The following is a 22,125-nucleotide window of genomic DNA, read 5'->3' as shown; positions in this document are numbered from 1 at the left end:
GCTGATAGAAGCACCGGCCCGGGGTTTTAGGTAAGTAAATACAATCTAACCTAACATTTGGCACTCCTATGTGCAGGATGATTTTCCTTCTCCTTTAAGGTGGCCATAAATGCACCAATATTATTGTACAAAACGAATTTTCGCGATAAGAGACAAGACGACCAATATCGGCAGAAGGCTTGGATATCGGTGAACTTGTCGATCAGCCTGGTTGTAAAATTTTGATTGGGTGCCTTTGAAGGTAACTGAAAATCGCCCACTGTGTTAGTACTGAATCGTCAGATACAGGTAGAATTCTATTGTTTCTACTTGTATATCTGACCATTCAGCTCTATACATGTGTATTGGAACAAAGATCTTTCCTGGAAAGATTGAAATGGTAGCGTATCTGGCCACCTTTAACCTTGCAGTGCTCCCACAACCCCCCTTTTGTGTATAATTATTCTCAAAAAAAAGATTATGTAAAACCTTCATAAAGCCATAGAAAGCCCTTCAACAGAAATATACTATAATGCATATAATACACCAAATATTTTAATTCAACTAATACAAAAGAAAAGTTGGAAAATGTGTTTTGGTCTCTCTCTCTCTCTCTCTCTCTCTCTCCCTCTCCCTCTCTCTCTCTCTCTCTCTCTCTCTCTCTCTCTCTCTCTCTCTCTCTCTCTCTATTAACCAGTTATTAACCAATCATATTCTCAGTATTGCCTCCCCTTTACACTATCTACTAGCTAGTTCTACTACACTACTACTACTGCTACTACTATACTACACTATCTACTGCACTATAACTAGGTAGATGAGCGGAATGGCTTTTAAAGCATTTTAAGCAGAGGATTTAATTTGTTCAACCAGGCCAGTTCTTTGTTTGCCCTTTTAATGCAAAATTACAATACAAGAAAGTAACATATTAAAAATAAAACATACCGCATTATATACAATTTCTGTAGTTTGGTTACAGAAGAGGGCATGGAAAGGAAATATTAGCCTCTGACTAATGTATTTGTAACCTGATTCCATTATTTTTTTTTTTTTCCTATTTTATTTTATTAAGGGAAATTAACTGGGATTCTTTGCAAATCAGTCACTGGGAAAGCAGGCCTCTTCCACACTATTCCCCTGTTTTTTCTCCAGTTGCCTGTCTAATTGATTGTACTCAAATGTCACCCGGTTGATAAAATTCCCACTGGAAACCATGCGAACCACCGTATTATCACAGCCAATCTTCATCTGAGCTGCAAAGGTTCAAACAAGGAAAGTCAGATATCATTTCCTGGCAGCAGTTATACACAGAATACATAAAGCTATTTTCTGTTCCAAAATAATACTGTATTTATACTTGGTGCCATTGATTTGAGCTGACCAGCAATTCCGCAGTAGTGTGAAATACCGGCATTAAATCCCAAATTATTCCAGTGAATGCACTTTTAGAGGTACACAGAAGTTTTTATGTTAATTCTTTCATTTGATCTATAACAAAGCTTTAGAAACACAGACTTTATTTTATGTTACTTGTCTTGTTGTTTTTAATCTTAAATTCTACATTACACCTTTATAAATAGACTCCTATATGTAATATTATAGGCACCAGAGATTGTATTGGAATAAATGCTTCACTGCAGTAGAATCAGTAGCACTTTGGGCTATGTAGAAACTAACTGAAGTCCTAGTAGTAGAAACTAAACTTTTGTTGACATTAGTGGTAGTACTGTGTGACTGGGAGCCAAAGATGGCAGCTGCAACAAGTCGGACACCAGAGTCATTTTTTAGGTTTACAATAAATTGCCATTTATGAGGCAATAATCTTTATATAGCAGTGGTTAAATAGTATATAATATTTAGTGTGTCTATTAAGTGTGTTTGGACATTGTGTATTTAAAGTGCAATATACATTTTTATTTAGTGGAAATATGTTGACTATATCATTTACTGGCCACACACATTATTATGTGATTTGGTCATAAATGGTCCAATAGGAACTGATCTATCAAATTGAAAACTCTCATTGACCGGTGCCCATCAGTTGAGTGTATGGAAGATATTTAAAAGGCATGTAAAGTCTAAAATAGAACATGGCTAGAAATGCTGTATTTTGTATACTAAATATGAACATGAACTTACTGCACCACAAGCCTAATCAAACAAATGATTTATGCTTTCAAAGTTGGCTACAGGGGGTCACCATCATGTAACTTTGTTAAACATCTTTGCAAGACTAAGACTGTGCCCATGCTCAGTGTGGTCTGGGCTGCTTAGGGATCGTCATAAACAAAGCTGCTTGAGTTCTGCATGGCTGGTAAGTAAGGCGGGGGCTCCCCCTGCTGTTCATAAGTATGATTGTTTCCCTGCTCAGCAGTTAGGCACCGTCTGACAATTCCTATCCACAGCAGTAAATGAAGGGAGAATTTCACTGCATACAGTCAGGTTTCTTATAAAAATTGTACACATTTGTTAATTAAAGTATATTGGAGATAGGTTTCTTTTTCATTAAAGAAAGTAAAAATGGGATTTTATTTTTTTGCCTTTACATGCCCTTTAACCAGTCTAGAACCCATTTTTTGAGATGGATTAATGCAATTTGGCCACCCATGGATGGAAGCTTGGCCCAAGCATAGCTACCAGAAAAAGGGACATCCAATATATGTCCTTAGTTTTAAAGTAATAGCCAGAGCAGCCACAATTCTTACAATTCCTCAGTTATTAAAATCAGTTTTAATAATATACTGACATAGGTGCCATAAGTGTTTATTTTAGGACAGTTATAATTGCCCTGTATTGGAAACAGTGATTAGCACAAGGAAAATGTTGGAAGCAGTTTCCACAATACAGTTACTGCTCCAAAGTTTTCCCTTGTGTTGTATAAAGTCCCTGTTGGATAGAGCTCAAACAGTAAAATTCTGCAACCACTGAACTGTCTAAACAACAGGTACACAAAGATAAAATGGATTATCAAATCCTAGCACTTTTTGAAATCATATGACTGAACATAAACTGTTTTTGTTAAAATCTATGCAGCATTTATTCCTTTTCTCAAACTTGAATATGCAAATTAGCATTTTTATATGTGGCCTAATGTTTTGTGGAGGATTCAGTATATGACATAATACAAAAATTATGGATTTGGTGCATAAAAAGAATAAATAAAATATAGGGATGCACCGAACCCTGCTTTCCAGGGTTCGGGCGAATTCCCGAATCCTAGGGTAAGGCTTTGGCTGATTACTAATCCGAAGCCTTGGGTGGAAATATCTGCTTCACATGCAACAACATTTTTCAGATATATAGGGTTTGTATTTAGTTTGGCTCATGGTTACAGTGTGCATACCTGGTTCTCCAGTGATCCATTGAATAATGGGTCCTACAACAGTTAAAAATAAAAAATACTCACCTGAACCATGGAATGAGTGGCAGAGATCAGCCAGAGGAAACATCTTGGAAGGATCAAGACCAGCACCACCTAAAAGTTCCACAAAATCCCCGGCATCTCCACATCCTTTTGGAGGTGGCTTCTGTAATGAGGGAGAGAGGAAATCTGTATGTGGGTGTTTTCATTTAAACATATTTGTGCAAGAGCTATAAAAAACATGGAAAATTTAAAAATTCCAGGCTGCTCTCATCATCAAGGGGATGTGTTGTTTCAGGAAATATACATGACAAGGGGACTCCTCAATTTGACCCTTCGCCTTGAGATATCCCACTGGACCCCATTATTACATACCTTAATGAAACCAGGAGACAGAGATGGGTGTAAAATGGCCACAGCATTTATTCAAATTTTATTAAATAAATAGGACCTTGCCAGCTTAACCCAAGGCAATATTCTAAAGCCAGAATTTAACAAGAGATCGCTGCTATGCTCTGCCGCCAACATGAGAGAAGTTCATCAGCCCTGCTGCCGGACCTTTATCTGCAGTGTGTCGATGATAGGAAATGCAAGCAGGCTGACCCCTAGCACAAGCAGTAGCAGCGCCTGTATCAATCAATCCATTGTGCAGTCACAGGAGAGAACCTCCTTTCTCTCTCTTCTAAACTTACCTGTGCAGTACTCTGGCAAGGTCCTACCGTTGCTGTGACAAATAAAACTTAAAATATAATATCATATGTGCACTGTTCTGATCTAAAGGAAGGCAAAAAACCCCGCCCAAAGCCAGTGCCAATTATGCTTCAAGAGGGAAAAAATTCCTTCCTGACCCCAATGGTGATCAGAAACATTTCCTGCATCAAGCGATTCACATTAATTTAACATAAATAAATACAATACAGACTCTCACAATTATAATGTGTAAAGATACAGAAACCACAATATAACAGCACTTTCATGAAAACATCCATATTCAGTTATTATTAGAAAATACGAGAACATAAAGTAGAAAACTCCTGACATTTCCTAAAATTTGCAAAATGGGGGAGGGTGCGTGGGATGTTTCTACCTGCTCAGAAGATAAGGAAGTGAACTGCTTCTTCCACTGACATCACATCCCTCTCATACTCCACCCCTGGACCTGGCCACGTCCTGCTTTAACTCATTCCTTCTCACCTAAACACAGCTACAGGTGATTCTGCACATCTGTTCATTTGTTTTTGGAAGGTATACATCACACAGTGTTATGTTAAAGTGGACCTGTCACTCAGACATAAAAATCTGTATAATAAAAGTCCTTTTCAAATTAAACATGCAATCCAATTTCTATTTTTTATTAAAGCATTCATAGCAGTTGTAAGCTCATTTAAAGATCTCAGCTGTCAATCAGATATTGTTTGCCCCTCCTCTATGCCTTAGGCATAGAGGCGGGGCAGACAATTACTTTCACTTTCCATTCAGCATTTCCTAGATGTCACTGCTCTCCCCACATTCCCCCAGTTCTCGTCACCATTTAATTGTGTAGCCAGGGCATGGGGATGGACATCAGGTCCCACATTCTGGTGCACAAACAAGATTCTGAGATGATGCAAGGCTTGACTTAATCACAATGTCCACAAAATGGCACCTGCCTTCTTGCTATAATTATGAGTTCACAGACTGAAGGAAACAAGATTAAAATAATTTATATAGTGTAATTTAAGTTAATTTTGCTTTTGACTAATGTGATAAAATAGGATTTTGAATACTTTTTTTGGGTGACGGGTCCCTTTAATTTCTTTGCACACAAGGAGGTTGTACATGGACGCACCTTTGTTGTTGATTGCTTAAGGTCAGATCATGAGAGATCAGGTCATGCCCCATATCAGGTTATGCATCACACAAAAGGAATGTCTTGCACCACAACTAACAACTTAATTGCTCCATCACTGGTACACAACAAAATACTTCACAGCCCTTTAGAAGTCAAGTTGGTTGGTGTTAGCCACATACCTTTAATTGGAGCTCATTAAAGTGTCCCAGTGTAAGGTCAAATATTTTAATCACCACAGGATAAATGATTGAAAAGCTACAGTTCCGGTGCTGATGTGGAGTTATCATTGTAAATCTTCCATTCATTGACTGTGAGATCACATTACAGGCTAAAGGAGGGGAAACATACGTTTATTATTCTGTCGGATCACAGACATCCATATATGATTGCAGTAAACAGAGCCAATAAATAAATCTGTTATATTAACATGGAAAAGAATAGCCATTAATATTATTCATAGTTATCTATAAATAGTTAAAAGTAATATATATATATATATATATAGATGTATATATCATTAGTTGACAAGCAAAACGTACAATTTTGTAGAAAGCACCAGGAATAAATTATTGTGCATTTTTTTATTCATTCATTTAGAATTAATAGCCCAATATAAAAAGCTAGAATTTAGCAACATACCCTGCAATTTTCAGGTGCTAATTGCAGTGTTATTTTATTAATATTTTAATAATATTATTTTTCCCCCAGAATTCCAGTGTCGATGAGTGTGGCATTTGCCATAATTTGGAAACAACTTATGCCGAATCAGGCACAGTTACAGCAGTGAGGATTGATCCATTTTCAGCATGCACCGTTATTAATGCCATTAACATCGTATTCGTTGGGCGCAAGTCAGTTGCATCGATGTATAGAAATGGCAAGTGGAATTCTTGAAATCTACAATGTCTAGAGTGGAGCTAATTCCATGGTTTGATGGTGGCCGAGTGCCCAAATTCAACAAAATTCAACAGCACTGGTTGGATGGATGAAATGTTACTCCCCACAAGTAGGTGCAAAGGGCAAGTAACTTTGTAAATGGCCTCAGTGTGCATGCAATTTGGAATTCAGTTTAATGGCAAATGTGTTTGTTTGTATTCACTTGTGCTTACGATCATAAATGAGCCTTCACATCAAGTCAATTGTAAAGATTTTCCCCATTTCCAATTTACATACACCATGTTTTTGTGCCTTGTAAGCATTAAATCCTCCTAAAGTAGCACTCTCCAACTTTAATCCCATAGAGAACACCATATACAACCAAATAACCAGAGAACAAATTGCAGCCATACTGTGGAGCCCCCTAATCACTAGTGGGGAGCATAACATCTCTTGTCAGTAGGTTTGCCACCTATCCAGTATTTTAAATGATGGTTGATCTCCCAATGTTACTAATAGGGAGAAAACATAAATATAAAGGAAGGCTGGTATTTTTTTTACAGAAAAGGTGGCAACCCTACTTGTCAGGAGGGCCGCCTGAATGGTACTGTCCGAAGAGCTTTCACAGAATGAAGCTGACATTGTTGTTTCTAATTCTATTAATGAACAGTCACTCCCATAGCAGCATTATAGACAGAGAGGTAATAAATGACCATCAGCATTAGATGTCCTGAATCTAAAAAGTGTACTGTAAAAGTAGTGCATTTGTCTTGGTCTGTTATTGACAACATTCCAATATCTAGCTACTATATCTTAGCCCCATGCTTCTCCCCCAACCTACCTACAACCCATTCCCTTGTAGCCAAATCTCTTGTATTGTATAGCTTGTATTGGCACACGACTTGCAATCCTGCAGCCCAACCTGCAACTTGCTACTACAGAAAGTTCATTTAGGAGTTCCTTTCCGATTTGGAAGAAATAAGAAGATTTGGAGGCTAGAGAAGCATATTTTCTTTCGAAAATATCATCAGAATGCTGTGTAAGACCCAACCCAAACTGAGCACATCCACATGCCACTAAAATCCTGCCTGCACTGGGCGTTATCCTAGGCTCCCAGACCCAATGCAGAATGTGGCTTCCAGTCATTTCCTAGTCCCTAATTAACTTCCTTTCTTACTTCAAACAAGACTTTGTTTTCCACAGAAGCACATTTAACGCTTGCATTTTCTTAAGGTTCATGCTGCTGTTTATTGTGTCCTATTGATATCCTTTTAAGCGGGTTGCTCACCTTTAAGTTAACTTTTAGTATGCTATAGAATGGTTAATTCTAAGGATCTTTTGAATTGGCCTTCATTCTCCTTTTGTTTTTTTAATGATTTACTTCTACTTCCAGCTTTCCAAATTGGGGGTTACTGGCCCCATCTAAAAAAACAAATGCTCTGTAAGGCTGCACATTTATTACTCATCTTTCTAGCATCGCACTCAGTTAAACTTTTTGCCTTTCTTCTATAGCTAACGGTAATTGCAATTTCTTTGTGATGTACATTTTCATTTTGCACTCATCATAGCACCTTAATGTTTAAAGTTGTTGTTTACATGTATTTGTACAGTATAGTTAACCTTTGTGCAACTCATCCTTTTATAATCAGCATTTGTTAACTAAAGCGTGAATGGCAAAGGGTTCCACTAATAAAACAACTCCATTTGTGCTTTATGGCCCGGCTCCTTTTAATAAAATTGGCAGTCATAAACCAAAATTAAATGGGGTCACAACATTACTTGTTGTAAATAAGGAAAACAAATATCGTATGGGTACAGAATTCCTGCTATTTTTTTTATGTGTTTTTTTTTTTATATTAGCCTTATCTTGGCCATAGGTTTGTTATTTTGAACTACTATGTAATTGCAAAAAGTTTAAATAAAAAAAAAATAAAGCTAATCATATTTATATTCACCAGCACTCGGTGGGTAAAGAAAAGATTTAAGGGGGCAGTATACCGCCTTGTTAAACACGAGTGCAATGAATAGGGCTTGTGATGAACTTACATTTTGCCTATTTTTTGATTAACAAGAAATCTATGGTTTTGTTATTTCTTTTTTTAACAATCTTTTTTATTTAATTTTTTTCACTATTGCATACATTCTGGGCCACACAACCACAACAATATTGAGAAAATCTTAAGCATAGTCTGCGTAAGTTCCAAGTATCAAACAAATTAAAAAGCAAAACAATACAGTTTTGGTATTTCTTAAACTACTGTAAACAGGGCAAATGTTTGGATGAAACATTACAAAATTAATTCACCAGTATACTACGCCTTCCCTTACCCTTCGTTGTGACTGTTATGTTAAAAGAAGTCCATTATGAAGGGGAATGATCTGTGCACTGGTGATTCAATTATCTACCTTGCAAGGAGCAAACATATAGCAGTTCAGTTTTTTATGATTAAAACGTATGTTAAGTACAAGATGTATTCAGTGGACTCATACACAAGGGGGTATAATATCCATTTGAATGGTAAATCATAACACCAGTCTAATATATAAGAATGTATTCTATATGCAGGCTCTGTATTTTAATCCCATTAAAGGGGTGGTTTACCTTTAGGGCAGAGACACACGGTCCGATTCTGGGAAATTAGTTGTCCGGCAACAAATCCCCTCTTCTTCAGGGTGACTAATCCCCCCGAACTGCCTTCCCCTGCCTTCCTGCCTCGTGCGGCAACTTCGGGCGACTTCAGAAAGTTGGATCTCCCCGAATTTGACCTTGTGTCTCTGCCCTAATGCTAACTATTTGTATAGTATTTTATTTGAAAGGAAAAAATTAACTCTTAAAATAAATTAAATAATTACTCAGACTCTACAGCCACACAAGGAATATTAATCAATTATAAAGAAAAAAAGAGAAAGAAAAAGAACCTTGTTTTGTGACTGTATCAATTCACCAAACCTCTATATATTGAACACTTGTGTATTTATCACAAAGATACTTTAGTTTCAATTCGTTGTATGGTTTAGATACCCTTATCTTATTTCAATTACCCGACTTGATACTTTATTTGCAGTCTTTAAGATAAACTGATAGGTTGATAACCAAGGTTTTTTAATTGTGATCATATTAGTTAACTTTTAGATTTTAGTTAATTTATGCAGAAGTCACTTTGAAATGGTATATTTAAGACTAAATGAATTGGTGAATTAATTGATTGCACACGGCACTTTATAAATTAGAACACATCCGATTCATTTAAAAATCCAAATCGATTGCACGGGTCACTTTATACTGTGCATTTAATGAATTGAAACAGTAAACCTATTTATTGGTTAAATTGATTGATAAAAACGTTGAGAGTGAATTTAATTAATTTATGAATGAATCGGAATTTTATATAATACTGGCACTTTAAATGAATTGAATCAGGAGTAATTATCTCAGAATTTTGTCTTTAGTGGTTATTGATGTTGTGGGTTAAACCTGAATAGAATAACAAACAATTTTAATTGATACATTTCTTTTCATTTAAAAACGTCTATTGTGGGATCTTTGAAGGTGAATATTGCACGTGGCATGTTGTATTTAGCAGAGAGGAGTTAAATGTACCTAATCCCAACAAGGAGCAACATTGTAATTTGATAGCCTGGTGTTATCAGTTTATCTTAAAGACTGCAAACAAAGTATCAAGTCGGGTAATTGAAATAAGATATCCTTTTCTAAACCATACAACGAATTGAAACTAAAGTATCTTTGTGATAAATATTGAGGGAAGTGTTCGATATATAGGTTTGGTGAATTGATACAGTCACAAAACAAGGTTCTTTTTCTTTCTCTTTTTTTCTTTATAACTAGGGATGGGCGAATTTGACCCGTTTCGATTCGCCAAAAATTTGCCGCCGTCGAAATGTCGCAGACACCCATTAAAGTCTATGGGTGTCAAAATATTTTTGTCACGCGGCGAAATTGTTTTGACGCGCGTCTTTTGTTTTTTTGACGCGCTGCCATACGTCTATTTTTTCGGCGAAACGAGGCGAAAAATTTCGCCCATCCCTATTTATAACTATTTGTATAGAACAGCTTTCAAATGGGGGTCATTGCCCCCATCTAAAAAAACAAATGCTCTGTAAAGGTACAAATGTGTTGTTATGACTCTTTCTATTCAAGCCTCTCCTATTCATATACTCTTATCCATGTCAATTCATGGTTACCAGGGTAATTTGGACCTTAGCAACTGGATTGCTAAAATTTAAAACTGGAGATATATATATAAAAAAAAACTTAAAAACCACAAATAATAAAAAAAAACTATTGCAAATTGTCTCAGAACATCACCCTCAACATCATACTAAAAGTTAACTTAAAGGTGAATAAAAGTGAGCTAATTGTCACTGTTGAGCCCATATGTAGAGATATGTAGGCCGAAAATCCACTGCTCCTCTGCTCCTGCTCTTCCTGCACCCAGAATCATTGTCTCTGCTCGGGTGCAGGCAGAAGCAGCACCAGAGCATGACATTTTGCATTTTACACAAAAATCCTCTCTGTCTGCAGAAGAGAGGTGTAGCAGCTGAGTATTGCCTGGCCCTTACCTTGAGAATCTGAATAAAAGTGCCTCTGCCTCTGATTTGACAGTAATGAGGATTCATCTAACTGCAGAAAAAACTTAGGGGTCACAGTGACCCCCTAATGCAAATGTCACACAGGGAACCCAGCTTTACAATACAGGAGTTGCTTTATAAGCGGGAGCTTGGAGCGGTGGCCTTTTTATTTTTTGTTTGCAGTGAGTAAAATGAATATCTGACACCCAACTTCTGCATGAAGACAGAATACAAAGTTTCTTATTTCAGTATGATGATTACATTTTCATTTTTTCGTAATAGTTCCCGTCTAAGTTGGCATATATAGCTACAGGTTGAAAAGCAGCCATGATCCCCACCACCAACGACTCCTATTTATGTGCAAAGTGCAGGTGCCACCCAGATGATGCACCCAATATACAGATTGATTAAAAGGACGCTGTGCAAATCAGGAGAGGACCACATACAAATCATCTGAAAGACCATGTACCCATAAAATTAATGTTTAGAGGACAGCTAGATTTAAATTTAAATGCTGGACTCCTTGATTCTCCATGGAAAAACAATTTCCATTAATTGTACAAAGATTTTTTGTTCCTAATCTCACTCCCGGAGCCACATTAATGCAGCAGAGCTGAGGAGGCTTGGAATGGTTCATGTATGTGCAGATAATCTGACAGTTAAATCGATAATACCATTTAAGTCTGAACAAAAATAATAATTGCATTAAATAAAGAGCAATCATTTGATGGAAATAAAATCATTTGCTGGTGAACATTGTGTATTTTATGAAAGACAGAATATTACGCAGTAGCAATACAAGATTCACCCAATGTCTGTTTTCCCCAAGCTTTAATGCCTGAAGTACTCGGCCCAACCTGGTGTTATTAATGAATGGAGCTTTCCAAAATATAAATACACAAGCAGACTTTACAAATCAGTTTTTAAACCATGGCTGTTATCGAGTTCTGCGGTGTTTAACGCATACTTTGACAGGAAGGGTATTAAAAGCAATAAACAGCCTTGATTAGGTTTGGCTGTGTCAGGAGTTTCTTTGGTTGTAAAATCCTTCATAATATTTATACTTTTGAACAATAAATTGTGCCATACAGCTAGAACTCTCCATGGAAAAATCAATAGTCATTTCTGGCTGGACATTTATCAGCTGAGGCTAACAGTCACTTCATTATTTCATTGCCCTAGAGAGACATATGATATTTCTGGCTGCTTGGTACAGGGACACATGCAGGAAAAGGAGGAAACTTACGGAACAGATTGGGAATCTTGCGTATTGTCAACGTAAATCCGTGCCCTGGCTGCTGGACCCTGAAGAAAATCATTGCCACATTTTGAGATGACCTTGTAATGCTCCCCACATCTCCATCTTCACAGATATCCGTATAACGTTCCATGGTGGAAAGTGGATGATCCAAGGAACTTGGAAACTTTTCGCCTTTAATTATCCAGCCGTCGAAAACCTACAGGCATGCAAGAGTTAAATGCTCTATAACCAGTACATCGGTGAAATAGGCCATGCTTGAAATGATCATAAAAGATGAATCATGTGGGGAGGGGGATATGTGCTGACATATCTGTTCTGGTTTATGTTCCTAACTACAATTAAATGTAATTATTAATCTGTAATTTAAAGAATGGATGTGGAATTTTAGGAATTACTCCCCAGCTCTAGTTTAAGTAGCCACAGGGGATTGCTTGTATAAGCACAGACCACTTTTTAACGCTCACACAAAAGCACATTACGGGAAAAATGTACGCAATAAAGTAGCCTTTATATTTTGATTATTTTACCTTAAAATTGCTATGTAGACTGTATTTGTTTCACTTTGGTTTTAACCCCTTTCACTGAGCCAGCTGTGTCTCTTTCTTTCCTATTTTGCGCAATGGCTCAAGCAGGTGACACACACACACACACACATATATAGGAATATTTTAGTTTCGTGGTGGTGGTGCCAAGAGAGGCACACAAAGAATTCCTGCTGCATCTGATTAGGGGTAGAAGTAAAAAGAACAAGATAAACAAAGTGGGTGAGGGACTGCATGCAAGGTCACCATTGTCAGAGTATTGCTGTATATTAAAGTATGTCCAACAATCCCCATTGGGGGTTTCCAAGATAAGACATTCAGACTCAAACACTATGGGCAATGTTATCAGGAGCCAATTAATCTGCCAATATATTTTGGAGTGTGGGAAGTAGGATTGGCACCTTTTTTTTTTTTTGAGAAAACGGGCAGGGGGCAGGCTGGCGACATAGGAGGGTGGGCCGATGGCATAGGGGGCGGGGTGGTGACTTCTGGGGCGGGGCAAGTGACATCAGGGGCAGGGCAGATGACAACAGGGGGGGGCTAATGACTTTGCGATCAGCAATTGATTAATCACCATGTCATTCACTTCAATGTCCTGTCCAGATTTTCTAATTTGGAAATCCAGACAGGAACTTTTCACCTGGGCAGCAGTGATGGGCGAATTTGCGAAACGGCGAAAAATTCTCGAAACGTCTGTTTTCGATGCCGGTGTCCGTTTTTCCGAAATTTCTTTGACGCTGGTGAAAATTTGCGGGCGTTTCGGCAATTTTATCGCCGGCGGTGAATCGCGCAAATTCGCCGCAAATTCGTGCCTGGCGAATAAATTCGCCCATCACTAGGGCAGCCCTTCCAAAATCCGGCCTGTCCAGGTGAAATTCGGACAGGTGGCAACCCTAGTTGGAAGAACCATAGTCTTCGGATGAAACATGCAAGTACGGGGGGGGGGGAACATGAAAACTCCTTGCAGAGAGTGGCATTATTGCACATTTATTGCACATTTATTGCACATTATTGCACACTTCCAGTCCAGTGAGCCAGCAGTGCAAAATATGAGCATCCGTTGCTCTCCAGCTTTCCTATGTAGTTACGTAATATGGCACATATTCACAAGCCTGATTAAATCAAAATTAGAGCGTTGTACAACAATGTCATTGGCTGGGCTGAAGGCCATAAAAATCTCTTGGAGGGTCTCCAGTTGGCTAACCCTCATAGAATTTATTAATTTAAGGCAAACGCAGATATGGAATGGAGGATGGTGTCCTTGAGTAACTTCACACATTATACTTCTCCACTATAAAGGTCACTATAATGGTACTCAATGATTGTTTACAGTGACCTCATGTCTATATACAGGTTATGAGACTTACATGTAACACTTTATAGATGTAGCCTGGAATAATGTTACTCTAACTATTAATGCCTGTTTTTGCTCAAAACTTTTTAGTTTTAAATGAAATTAACAACGTCTGTGACCAAAAGTTCAGAAATTTGAGAAAATCAGAAAGGCAAATTGACAAATACTTTAGCAATTACCTGAAGAAACTGAATGGTGTCAATGAAACAAGATCAAAATTATTAATTTATGAATGTGAATTTTTTTTTATTATTTATATTATTTATTTTATTATTTGCATTTTTTTTTACTTATTTAGCTTTTTATTTCAGCAGCTCTCAAGTTTGAAGATTTAGCAATTTGGTTACTAGGGTCAAAATTACCCAGCCAACCATGCTTTTCATTTGAATAAAAGGCTGGAATATGAATAGGAGAGGCCAAAATAGAAATATGATTAATAAAAAGCAGCAATAACAATACATTTGTAGCCTTACGGAGTATTTGGTTTGTAGATGGGGTCAGTGATCCCCATCTGAAAGCTGGAAAAAGTCAGAAGAAGAAGATAAATAATTAGCGATGGGCGAATTTGTCCTGTTTCGCTTCGCCAAAAAATTCGCGAAACACCGCCGGCGTCTCCATTTTGACAGCGAATTTATTTGACTACAGCGAAATGTGTGTATTCGCGCCTGGCAAATAAATTCGCCCATCACTATAAATAATTTAAAAACTATAAAAATGAATAATAACGACCAATTAAAAATAATAACTATAGAGGCCTATTTATGAAAGGTTGAATTTTTGTGGTTTTAGAAGTTATTGAAACCATGTCTAAACTCACTTTCTCTAAAACCATGAATGTCATGAAATTTGTGAAGAGATTAGAAAATAAAAAGTATGAATGAAAAAAGCGCTGAACGATGCAGTAAAGTATAAAATCTCTAGAGATTTTTTCGAGATTTGTTTGAAATACAAAAAAAATACAAAAACCCCTGAAAGACCAAATTGATTAAAAGCAACATTGACGACTTTTACTTGGCGGATTTTTGTATAAGAGATTTTCATGGTTTTATATAATCTTGAATTTTTAAAGCTGTTAAGAAATATAGAAAAAACAAAATTTTTTAGAGATTCGTGAAAAAAACTGAAATTTAATTGTTAGTAAATGGGCCCCTTATTTTGTAGCCTTACAGGGCATTTGTGACCCCCATTTGAAAGCTGATAATAATTAAAAAAACTAAGAAAAAAATTAGCCATTCTATAACATACTAAAAGTTGCCACTCCCCACAGGGTAAAGCCAAAAAAAAAACGAATTCATCTAAAGATGCTCAAACGGATCCTCTGAACACTTTTACGGTTTACATTTTTTTTGTGATTTCTGAGGTATTGGTGGTATTAGACCGTATAAGACTGCTGATTCCAGGCTTTAGGCTCAGGAGTTGTCTTTGAAGGTCAGAGTGTCAGTGACTGAAACTGTTTTGTTGAGGGAAAAGTCTGGTATAATAGGTCTAAAACTGCTAATAATGCAGAAACTAGGGATGGAGTCCACTATTTTGGATTCTGCCAAACCCCCGAAATCCTTCTCAAAAGATCCAGCAGAATACCGAACCAAATCCGATTCCTAATTTGCATGTGCAAATTAGTGGTGGGAAGGGGAAAACATTTTTTACTTCCTTGTTTTGTGACAAAAAGTCACGCGATTTCCCTCCCCGTCTCTAAATTTGCATATGCAGATTAGGGTTCGGATTCTGTTCAGCCGGGCAGATGGATTAGCCGAATCCGAATCCTGCTGAAAAAGGCCGAATCCTGAACCGAAGATTCGGTGCATCCCTAGCAGAAACCACCGGGAATTGAAAATGAATATAAATTTGCAAAGTGGTCAGAGATACACTTTAAGTTTACCTTCATTTTTAAGTTTAGTTAGTTAGATTAGTGATGAGCGATTTTTTTCACCCGACATGGATTCACAACAAAATTCTGCATTTCGCCATCTGCAAACCTTTTCATGAAACTGCGACAAAAATTTGCTGTGACATAAAAGTCGCTGAGGCAAAAAAGTTGCTGCAAGAAAAATGCCCATTGACTTTAATGCTTTTGGACCAAAAAGTTGCTAAGACAAACGTTTCGCTAGACAAAAAAAGTCACCAAGACAAAAAAGTTACTGCAAGAAAAAAAGCCCATTGTCTTTGATGCATTTGGAGAAAAAAAAGTTGCCAAGACAAAAATGTTGGTAAGAAAAAACACCCATTGACTTTAATGCATTTGGAGAGAGGAAAAAAAGTTGCGCACATAAAAAAATTTTTTTACGCCTATTGACTTGCCAATGTGTTTTGCTAAGTTTTTGCTGTTTTGCAAATTTTTCAGCAAAGGAAAACGGAACTCATTTACTCATCTTCGGTAAGCTGAGTGGGAGACTGGTGAAGCGGCTCATGGGCAGTTGGAGCAATTTGCTGGTTTGTGAAACTCACCAAAATTGCAGAAGTGCCAGAAGAAGACACGAAGACCCGGAGGATTGCTGCGTGGAACTCCGATGCCTGACTCTGCGTCGAGGGGTAAGTATAAAGTTAGGGGCATTTCCCGGGGGGCAGCTATGCTGGGGGGAGGGGGGTCTACGTGGAGTGGGTGGGGTAGGGTTTTTTTTTAAAAGTCTCCTTTAAGGAGGCTCCCAATATAACTTATATACAGGGTAATATATAGTGTATATATACCTGGCTTGGAGGGAGTTAATAGCCTCCGTATACTTAACAGTAATATGTAAATAAATAATAAGGAGTAAGGGATTCCAAAAAGTCTTCTGGCTGAAGATTTTGTACGGAGAACATTTAACATAAACATACCAATGGGATTTTCTGTCCTGAACAATTTCGCAACCAGGAAATAACTGAGCCACGTGAAACGATTACATTCAAGTATTATGTGAAGGCTTTCCCTATGGGGGAATATCATATCACTTTATATTATATGTTAGGGGATGAAGAATAGCAGACAGCTGTTCTGCTCTCCTTGGACAGCACTAAGTAGATAAGCTGTGCCATTTAAAAGATGTGCTAAGCTACGGCATATAAAGACAGCACTGGGTGTATTGAGAAATAATCATCAAGCAAAAACACACACATCAAATGGGATGTTAACCTTAATATTAACTTTATGTATGTAAGCAGTGAACATTTAAGGCAATTTGTCTTCATTTTTATGATTTAACATTTTGTTCTGTACCAATCAAGTTTGAATTTAAGCTGCTCTTTGGGTTTTTAGCACCCCTATTACCCAAGCAACCAGGCAGCTGGGGAATGTGCATTGCCCTACCACACAATAAAAACTAAATGCTGATTGACTGGTATGGTTTTCTCCAATATATTACATTACACATAATATACACATGGATTTTAAGGACAAGCGCCCAGTGAAACATTTATTTAGGAATCATCACACTGGTGTAAAGGGTAATTTAACGTCTAGGTTATAGTGACCTTCAATGACTGGTTTCTCAAGATTTCTCCAGACCCAGACTGGCAATCTTTGGGTTCTGGCAAATGACAGAGGGGCTTCTGTAAGTTGCCATAGACAGTCACTATATATTGGGCTGATGGGGGGCTATTTGGCCTGCTGTGTGGCCTGTTTGGGTCTCTGTGTACCTGAAATACCAGGGCCTATTTTGATTCTCAGGCCAGACCTGATTTGATCCAATACATTTTAGCCCAAATAAAGTATCTCCATTTTTTATTTTAGGCACACTCATCTTGAAGTCTCACTCCCTCTTGATTGATGACAATGTGCACAGTGGGTCACTGGTTTTGGAGGTTCTTGGTGTAAATTATCTGCTGTCCCAAAAACTGACCTGGACCTGCCTACCAAATTTGCTCCTGCCCCAACCCTACGTACAACCTGATCCCGAGCCAGGAATCATGCAAATTGGAAGTGACATCACCATGGACTGGAAGTGATGTCATATGACGTGTAAATAAGTGTACATAGAAAAAAGTTGAAGGACATAAGAAAATTCGGCAAAGATCAGACAGCTACAGCTAGCACATTGTCTATAGGGTCAGTCCACACAAGGAGATTCGGGGAGATTTAGTCGCCTGGCGACTAATCGCCTCTTCTTCTTCTGGGCGACAATCTCCCCGAACTGTTTTCGCATGTCTTCCCATCAGCTATAATGAAAAGTTGCCTGCGCTAAAGCACACGCGGCGCTTCGTTTTCCGAAGTTGCTCCTCCAGTTCGGGGAGATTGTCGCCCAGAAGAAGAGGCGATTAGTGGCCAAGCGACTAAATCTCCCCAAATCTCCTCGTGTGAACTAACCCTAAACAACATAGATTTTCTATGCAGATATAACTGCATAAAGGGTATATTAGAGTAGATACTATGAAATATACAGTAGCTTATGAAATCAGCAGTAGAGAAAATGATGACTTTGAAACATGGAAGGGTTCTTTATCACACATACATTTGTGGGAATCACGGGCTTTTTATTTAGATTATAAAATGGCCCGCTATAGGGGATCACAGACCCAAATTTTAGTAACAGACAGGGCATACACATCAGCATACCGTTTTCCTCACTACATGTATGCATGTACATGATATTCACATATAGAAATACTTGCTAAATTGTTAGGGACGTATTCATTAAAAATCCTTATGGATCAGTCCGTTCCAATTGATCCATAATGATTTTGGGATCGCCCCAAATAACAAATCTGATCACCTTAGATTTTAAATTTTGACTGATTTGTTCTGAATCAATTCAAAAGTTAATAAGTGTTGATCAAGTTAAATTGCCCATAGCTTTCTATGGGTTCCAACATACCAGATTAGTGGTTCTTTTTGATGATCTGGATTAAAGAATCCTGAAGGCTCAGACAATAGTAGATCTCAATACTTATTAATATTGAACTTGATATATCTTGGTTGATATATCTAGCCTCTTAGTTTTTGAATATTAAATGCATGCTGAAGCAGCCCCTGTATTTTCTTCTGTTTCAAGGGTAGTAAAAAGCAATTTTAGGTTTAGAATGATGATTTTTGTAGTTTTGCTGTAGGCTAAAATTAAACCTGGGTTTTGGATTTTAGATTAGTAAAAGCTAACTAACAATCCCAAGTGTGCGTGGGTTTCACAGTTACCACTTACTAATCTAGTGCAAGCAAATTAGGGATGCACCCAATCAAGGATTCGGTTTGTGATTCGGCTGAATCTTTTACAAAGGTTTTGGGGTTCAGCTATATCCAAAATAGTGGATTCAGTGCATCCCTAAAGCAAATATTTGTTTGGTTACTGTTGATTTCTAGAACTGGGCAAACTTTGCAAAAACCTGTTAATACATAAACACCTTAGTCTATATCAGGGCTCCCCTTTTTTACCCATGAGCCACATTCAAATGTAAAAAGAATTGGGGAGCAACACAAGCATGAAAAATGTCCAAATGTGCCAAATAAGGGCTGGGATTGGCTGAGATTTTGTAGCTCTAATGTGGACGGCAGCCTACCGGAGGCTCTGTTTGGCAGTACAACTGGTTTTCATGCAACCAAAACCCTTAGTTTATAAATAAGCCCTACTTTGAGGCCACTGGGAGCAACATCCAAGGGGTTTGGTGAGGAGCACTAAACACGAGCCAATAGTTGAGGATTACTGGTCTATATCAAGGATGCCCAGCCTAAGGCAATACAGCTAGTACTGAACTGTAACACATGACTTACAGTAGCTCACAGATTTCTAGAATTCCACTGGATTGTTTATCTATCAGAATAACATCACATATCAGATACTGCACAGTGTATACCCTACCTTAAGGATATCGCCTCCAATGCAGTCAATGTTTACAAAGTTATATTCAATGATGATAAACTCCTCTGGTTCTCCAATGAGGAAGAGAGCACAGTGTAACTGAGGACGGTCTGCCTGGAATGTAAACTGACCTTCTATACTCAGCATGTCAATGCATCCTAATAATGAGGAGGGGGAGAAGTAGACAGAGGTAAAGGGAGAGAATTCAACATCATCAAGCAAAATGTACAGAGTTATAGCCTTGATATGAAAAATTGCCTTTCGAAAATGTTCTAATACATTGGAGAGCTCAGTGTTAGCAACATTTCAAAATTTTCATTTTATTTTAGAAATACTTCTACTGCATTGCTCAGCAATCTTAACAAGAACACATCAAGAACAGATTGCCTGTCATTTATTTTTTAGTAATGAATAGAACAAAGCATTTAAAATTAATAAGGAGTTAGCTATATTAGGAAGTTAGCTATAAGTAAGAAAAAATAGGTTTAATAGAACAACTTAGGGGGTTATTTATCAATGGCCAAATTTATCTCAATATTTTTTGCTACAAACTCAAACCAAATCCACTCGGGTTTTTTTACGCTTATTTATTATTACATTTTCCTGAAAATTGATTTTTCATCCGATTTTCACGATTTTTTTGGATTTTTTTTGCTTTTTTCCTGATTTTTTAAAAGTCCGATTTTATTAAAAAAAATCAAAAATTTTTCGTAATTTTTGCATTCGCAGTTTAGTAAATAACCCCCTTAGCGTTAAAAAAACATATTTTTATTATTTCATTAGATATAGGGAAGGCATAAAACGTTCAAATTCACAATGAACTGCTGAAACGATATCATGCATTAACATGCTTTTATGTGTATAGTGATAAATCACCAAGCCTTCTCTTTAAAACAACAGGTACAGGTATGGGATCTGTTATCGGGAAACCCAGAAAGTGGCAAATTATGACCAGGCAGTCTCCGAGAGACTCCATTCAGATTTATTAAACTGATTTCCTTTTTCTCGATAATAAAGAAAATATATTTTACTTGTAATTGTACTTGATCCAAACTAAGATATAATTAATCCTATTGTTTTATGTTTAATGTTTAACTTAGGGGCCCATTCACCAAGCTCGAGTGAAGGATTCAAAGTAAAAAAACTTAGAATTTCGAAGTGTTTTTTGGGCTTCTTCGACCATCGAATGGGCTACTTCGACTTTCGACTACGACTTTGACTTCGAATCGAAGGATTCGAACTAAAAATCGTTCGACTATTCGATAGCCACCTAAAAGCTACCGAACCCAATGTTAGCCTATGGGGAAGGTCCCCGTAGGCTTGGCTAAGTTTTTTTGGTCGAAGGATAATCCTTCGATCGTTGGATTAAAATCCTTCGAATCATTCGATTCGAAGGATTTAATAGTTCGATCGTTCGATCGAACTATTTACGCAAAAATCCTTCGACTTCGATATTCGAAGTCGAAGGATTTTAATTCCCAGTCGAATATGGAGGGTTAATTAACCCTTGATGAATTTGCCCCTTAATGTTAAGCAGACTTAAGGTATGGAGATCTAAAATACAAAAAGATCCCTTGGTTCTGTGCATTCTGGACAATAGGTTCCATACCTGTGCTGTACTGTGCTTTTCCAAAAAGTACTGGAAAATGAATGGTTAAAGGGAGGCTTTGAAAACTCTACAAATATACAAATGTTCCTTATCAGAGCAATGAGCAGTAACTTACATTATCCCCATGAAAAAAAGCGTACTTACTGAGTGACCTTCGGTAAATTTGCCCTTCTGACAGTTCTCTCTTAAAGTCTGAGTTTAACAAGAACAGAGCATCTTCTGCAGCCTCCCTCATCTCAAATATATAAAAAAAGACATTGATAAGTAGGATAGTTCCGATATCTAAGTTCATCATTTTCATAAAGAGTCTTTGAGAACATTAGCAAGAGCCAGCAAACTCCTAGCCCTGTGGGACCTGGCTGATAGTGACTAAATAAGGGCACAGAGTGCTACATGCAAGAATAGAAGGGCATGCTCACCTGTATGTACCTGCTTTCTCCTCTCAGAACAGCCAGGAACAGAAGTATCAAACACCAGTCAGGTCTGGAAGCAGGAGTCATGATGCAGATACTGTGTGTCTGTCCCTTGCCGTTTGTCTTTGCCTCCCTTCTTCTTGCCTGTGTTGATATCTAGGAGGAGCCGGAGGGGTTTCTGACAGACCACTTTATATAGAAAATTGAAGGGGAAGGCACTTGGTCTTCACACTGATAGGAAATCAGTAACCATGGGTTACCCTCCCTGTAAGAATAGTTGGATGTGACGCAGAGAAGAATTCCAAATCCTACCCAAGTCACATGTTTCATTTTTAACCTTTCTTTGGATTTTGTCATTGGGTGGTGATTGGGAAATGTCATAATGGGTAAAATAAGCTAGCTACGCATGGCATTGGGTCGCACATACAATCAGGAGACAAGAAGGCTTGTACAGTACAATTAATTTACGAGACAAAAGCTATGTTAATTGTAGTAATTAAACGTTTACAGATGATAAAACAACCCTGTAGACATTGAGGACTTGTCA

At 37.6% G+C, this 22,125-nt stretch overlaps 1 protein-coding gene across 1 annotated transcript; it reads right to left on the bottom strand.

Annotated features, from left to right (window-relative positions):
• Positions 1–857: 857 nt before the first annotated feature.
• crhbp.S (corticotropin releasing hormone binding protein S homeolog) lies at positions 858–21,727 on the bottom strand. The gene is given in 7 exon segments (NM_001085804.1): positions 858–1,232; positions 3,386–3,506; positions 5,351–5,499; positions 11,884–12,094; positions 19,557–19,714; positions 21,310–21,400; positions 21,585–21,727. Coding segments are annotated over 7 exon segments (966 nt in total). The 5' UTR covers positions 21,666–21,727; the 3' UTR covers positions 858–1,077.
• Between the last annotated feature and the right edge of the window lie 398 nt (positions 21,728–22,125).

The sequence above is a fragment of the Xenopus laevis genome, chromosome 1S (genome assembly GCF_017654675.1).
Source record: "Xenopus laevis strain J_2021 chromosome 1S, Xenopus_laevis_v10.1, whole genome shotgun sequence".
NCBI classification, from domain to species: domain Eukaryota; kingdom Metazoa; phylum Chordata; class Amphibia; order Anura; family Pipidae; genus Xenopus; species Xenopus laevis.
Note: the sequence above shows the minus strand (reverse complement) of the source record. Positions and strands in the feature narration are given on the sequence as shown.